This window comes from Phoenix dactylifera, chromosome 5 (assembly GCF_009389715.1).
Source record: "Phoenix dactylifera cultivar Barhee BC4 chromosome 5, palm_55x_up_171113_PBpolish2nd_filt_p, whole genome shotgun sequence".
NCBI lineage: Eukaryota > Viridiplantae > Streptophyta > Magnoliopsida > Arecales > Arecaceae > Phoenix > Phoenix dactylifera.
The window spans coordinates 10,627,992-10,633,745 of record NC_052396.1 but is presented as its reverse complement, the minus strand read 5'-3'; the positions used below and the strand labels follow the sequence as shown (position 1 = coordinate 10,633,745).

Sequence of the window (5,754 nt, the reverse complement as noted above, 5' to 3'; positions counted from 1 at the left end):
AGCATTCGGATGATCAACCGAATGAATAAAATAAGGAGATGCGACATCACTAATGGCCTGCAAGAGATGAGGCTGATTAGAGTCTCATGAAGAAGACTGCTCTGATACCATGATAGAAAAGGAATATCACACATTGAATAGAGAAGGATATTATCTCATATTGAATGGAAAAAGGCTGTACAAGGAATATATAGAGCTAGGACTACACGATTATAGGCTAAAACTATGCACTATACAAGGAATGTAAGCTGTGCTGATAAGCAAGGAAACAACAGCTAGAGGTGTGCAAGGAAACAACAGCTGGAGGTGTACTGGTGCATATATCACGTACTAGATAGGTCGATCAAGGGAAGGGATTAGAGGACCAGAAGTTTTACATTTATGCTTTTTATTTGTCTGATATTCTGTCATAGGGGACCAGACCTTTCTTTTTTGCTTTCCGTGCTGCTGCTTTTCACTCTTCGTGAAATGAAGCCGGGTACGAGCCCAAATTTTATCACATAAGAAAGAGAAAAGACTGATTAATATTGGTACAGAATCACATTATACGATTTTATATCATCTTATTAATAACCATATACTGTGACAAATTACTGTGACAAATCTAGTTGAGATATGCAAACTTATAAGGTTCTTAAATTACAGTAACATGCTTATCAAAACTAACAACTCCGGCATTGACATGACCCACCACATACTGAGCACAAAAAGCCGACTTCATGACAGGAGACTTAATTTCGAAATAAATGATAATGATCCATATCAAATGCCTCCTCTTAAACAATCACCTCAACTTGGCCATTGTCACTGTTGTGGTTACGTAGAACCAGTCAACGATGTCATCAACTAATATAAAGAGGGCGTACCTCCAAGATGGCATGAAAAATAACACACTGAATACCCCCAAGATTGCCACTGCAAATCCTGGCGAAAAGCCAGAGTAATACCACAAGAACTCAGATCCATCTTCTTCACCAGTAATACTAGAATTTCTGCTTGGAGGAGATTCACCATCACTTGGACAGCCATCAGTTAATGGAGGACCACATAGATCCTGGTTTCCAATATAGATAGAAGGATCATTGAGGGTCTGGAGTTGGAAGCCTGAAGGAATTCTTCCCTTCAGATTGTTATATGACAAGTTCAAGCGACTTAAAGAAGTCAAAGAGGACATGCTTGAAGGGATTTCACCAGAGAGATTGTTTCTCGAAAGATCTAATGACTCCAACCACCTTAAGTTACCAATCTTCTTCGGAATCTCTCCTGTCAGCGCATTTTCAGAGAGGTTGAGAGCAAGCAAACCGAAGAGACTCGTTAGTTCTTCCGGGATCTTCCCATGCAATTTATTGCTTGATAGGTCCACACTCGTGACCAGTCCTAGTGTCTTGCTGTATTCGAGCTCTCTTCCTTTCATGTAGACCAACACATTGTCCAGGTAGCTGCCCCAATTTTCATATAAAATAAATCCCTTCTCCTGTATTTTGGTCATAGCAGTGAGATTGCCGAAAGATCTCGGGATGATTCCTGAAAGACTATTTTGTGCAATGTCCAGCACTTGAAGAGAACTAAGATAGGATAGCTCAGGAGGGATGCCCCCAGTAAACTTATTTGACCGCAGGCGAAGGATCACCAAGTTTGGTAGGCTGCTTCCAATCCAAGATGGTATATTTCCAGATATTTGGTTCTCGCCTAGATCGAGTGCAACCAAACTTGTGCAATTTTTCAGAGACGAAGGGAGTTCACCTGAGAGACTGTTGTTGTTCAAGTGCAGCGATGCTAGGGAAAGTAAGGAACCCATTGTCCCAGGAATAATTCCAGATATGTTATTATTTCCCAAATCCACTACCATGAGAATTTGTGAATCGCTCCAGCAATGAGGGAGTCTTCCTGACAAAAGATTATCGGCGAGCCCAAGAACCTCCAAATTTTCCATTGTACAGATGGACTGAGGAATGCTACCATTGATGAGGTTATTAGAAACCAATAAATTTCTCAACACAGGCATTGCTTCTCCAATGTCTGCAGGAAGGGGCCCCTCAAATGAGTTGTCGTAGAGATGCAACACTAGTGTATCACGACCAAAACGAGGCAGAGGGCCTTCAAAACAGTTCGAACTCAAATCCACAAGAGAAATGCTTATACTTTCCAAGGACAATGGTAGGCTACCCTTGATTTGGTTCTGAGAGAGATTCAAGTACATGATCTCCGTGGTCAAGCTCCAAAACCAGTGTGGCATTGTATCTGATATACCAGCTTTGGATAAATCTAGTTTTGAGAAGCCCTTCTGTGTCTGAAGCCATGAGGGAAAAAGTGGACCCAGTTGACAGGATGGCAAATAAATAAAATTAAGCTCAAACGGAGGAACCCAATTGGAGTTCACCTTAAGAGACAAGTTATTCAGAGACATGTACAGTTCCTTCAGTACACCAAGGTTGGCGAAATGAGCTTCAGAAACAACGCCGGTCAAGGAATTGGAGGATACATCTAAAACAATAAGCTTCGAGAACCGCCCTATACCCTCTGGAACAGTCCCAATTAACTGGTTAGACTGCAGATACAGAAATTCCAAAGATGATAGCTTCTCTATTGTCAAAGGAATGGGACCGGAGAGCGAGTTGTGGGCAAGATTAAGTGAACTTATCTGGGGTGATGAATTGGAAAAGCATCGAGACAACCCTACCACTAGTTGGGTCATCTGTCCAGTAATGTTGTTCCATGATAGATCCAAACCCTCCAAGCTGCAGAGATTTCCCATGGTTTGTGGTATCTCACCCTCAAGTTGATTCAAGTTGAGGTTAAGGACAGACAGAGAAGTCATGCTCCCAAAAACATCAGGAATCGGACCATGAAGAGAATTCTGTTCACTGAAGTCCAGAAGGTTGAGGTTGGTCATGTTTTGCAACCATTTGGGTAATGTGCAATTCAAGTTGTTCCTAGAGAGATCAAGAATAGCAAGAGATGTAAGATTCAGGTATGGGACAGATCGAGGAATGTATTCTATCTCACAGGATGATAACCGTAGCGCTGACAGAGATGGAATCTTGTTCATTGCATAAAACCAATTACCCGCTTTTGTGAGGTTTGCAACACTCATGTCGAGATATCGCAAAGAAGAAAGGTTGGAAACCCATCCAAGATCATGATCCTGAAGCCCACGAGTGGGAGGAATGTCGTTCGAGCCAAGGTCAAGGTAGCGAAGGCTAGAGAGATTGCCAAGCTGATGAGGAATAGGACCGCCAAAATTCGCATTCGAAAGATTAAGATACTTTAGTTTTGGGAGCGAACCAATGAATTCTGGGATGTTAGTTCCATTGAAATCATTCATGCTGAGATCCAGAGACCTCAAATGCTTCAATTCTAGTAAAGAAGGATTGATCTCACCTCCCAAGGACATGCTGTCAAGCGTGAGCCTGAAAACATGGCCACTGCGATTGTGGCAGCCTACTCCTCCCCAACTGCAGCAGTTGATGCCCTTCCATGAAGCAAGCTCATTCATTGGATCTTTCAGGCTTTGTTTCAGCTTGAGAAGAGCCAGTCTCTCAAACTTGACGCAACCTAAAAGTGAGACGGCACTGGTTGCAGTGCATAAGTAACCAAGAAATAGAACTACTGACAAGAAGAGTGATCCACTCATGGCTCTGGAATGCTTAGGATATCCTCTTTTCTACAATGCAAGGAATGAACATTAGCTAGGTCCCTTATTATAGGAAGATATATAGGTTAATAGTACCAGATGATTTCTGCAGTTGGTCAGTCAAGCAAAAAACTCGCGGGAACTTTGTACCAAAAAAAAACCCGTGCCAGATGACATCTGCAGTCAAGTCAGTCGAGCAAAAAAATCACGGGAACTTGGTACCAAAAAAAAAAAAAAGGTACAAGATGACTTCTGCAGTCAAGTCAATCAAGCAAAAGAATCACGAAACTTCGTACCGAAAAAAACAAAAAAAAAAAGACTGACCACCCAACAACTAGACTTGTTAACGAGCCGAGCCGAGCCGAGCCCAAGACCTGGGCTCGGCTTGTTTCACAGAATCTCAGGTTCGAGCTCGGGCTTGGGTTTGGTACCGAGCTCTGCATTGGGCTCGAGCTCAGGCTTGCTTGGTAAAGTAAAGGCTCAGGCTCGGGCTCGGCTCGGCTCGTTAACAGACCTACCTACCAACATCACCTCCTCCCCACCCCGACGGGGAGCCAACGTCCCCACTGGGATCCAGGGACTGTCGGATCCCGAAGCCGCCCCCGAAATCTCGACTCAAATACTAAATACGACCACATAGATTCAAACTCAAACACCAACGAGAAACAAGATACTATTACTGGATCCAAGGAGTTCCATACTAAAGAAGACAAAATGGAACAAATCCGAGAATAGAAGAGAACGAGAACCGCATCGGAAGTCTAAGATTTGGGAGGAGGTACCTCTCTTGGCCGGCAGTGTCCCAGATCTGGGCCTTGATGCTCTCGTGCTAGATGTGGGACATGGCTCTTGTGCTGCTCAGGCTTGGCTCGAGCTCTTGTGCTGGGAGAAGCATACGTTGGTCCCCCCACTTCCTCTCCTTTTTCTCCATCCCTTTCTCCTCACCCTTCTCCACCGCATCCCTCCTCTTCCGCTTCCACTGCTCCTCCTCCTCCTACTCCTCCTCCTCCTCCTCTTCTCATTTCTCTGCCTCCTTACTCGCCTCTCCTCCGGCCACTGCCTCCTCCACCGCCGGATCCCTCGCTGCCTCCCCCACCACTAGAGGAGATTTGTCCTCTGAGCTCTTCTTCTCCTCCTCGAGCGTTTCGGAAACCATCAGATCGAAGAGAGCGCATAAACCCTAGAGGAAAGTGGGGACTGTGTGAGAGCCGAGGGTTTTAGTCTTGGACTGAGATGGCGGGGGTCGGGTTTGGAAAATTTAATGAGGGCTCACGAGCTTCGTTTGGGCTCGTGAGCTACTCAGACTCAAGCTCGGGCTCGGGCTCGGGTTTAAACGGGCTTCATTTTGGGCTCGAGCTCGGGCTCGTTTGACTAATGAGCCAAGCTTTTACTGGGTCGAGCCCGAGCCGAGCCCGAGCAGTTTGGCTCGTTAACAGGCCTGCCAACAACAAATGTAAGCTAATGGGCTGGCCTGAAAAGGATAGGCCCATTGGCAGTTATTGCAGTCGACCGATCGTGGAGAGGTAGAGAAGAAGACTCCAACCTCGCCAATCATGGAACCCTAGAGTTTTAGGGTGATCAAAGACCGCCAAGAGATAGGATCTCTTCTATTTAAGATCTCTTCCTCCCCTATTGAAACCATTGCAAATCCGTCGAAGCAAACCGCCGATCCCAAGCTCCTCTTCCGAATCTTTGTTCCTCGACTCGTCGTTGGAGAAGTTACTAGACCACCTCGCCGGACTGAAGTAAGTGTTCCTCGCTATCTTCTCTGTCTTTCCTGGTCTTCTAGGCATTGTTTATGGGGCCAGCAAATCACTGGAAATTTATTTGAAATAGGGGTGCCCTATTTCGGTCTCTCTTCTTCCTATGCTCGCCCCCACCGGCCACTTGATTTGGTCGAGCCTTGCTACCCCTGGGTAACCCTAATATCACATGGTGCTGGGTTAGCAAAACAGCTACTGTAATGGCTGAACTGATGGCTTGATTGGTGCCGACTTCTTTTTCTTCCCTTCTTCTTCTATGCACCGGTCGGCCACCGTCGTCGGCAATAATTGTGGCTGACGTTGCAGGCCGCCTGTGGCCGCCATTAGGGGGGAGGGCTGTGCCACCATGGCTGCCCC

General features: G+C 45.7%; 1 protein-coding gene across 1 annotated transcript; it reads right to left on the bottom strand.

The window, feature by feature from the left end:
• Window positions 1-621: 621 nt before the first annotated feature.
• LOC103710322 (receptor-like protein EIX2) lies at window positions 622-3,651 on the bottom strand. The gene has a single exon (XM_008795994.3). It carries the CDS (start codon window positions 3,632-3,634, stop codon window positions 785-787), a length of 2,850 nt encoding a protein of 949 aa, XP_008794216.3. The 5' UTR covers window positions 3,635-3,651; the 3' UTR covers window positions 622-784.
• Window positions 3,652-5,754: the final 2,103 nt, after the last annotated feature.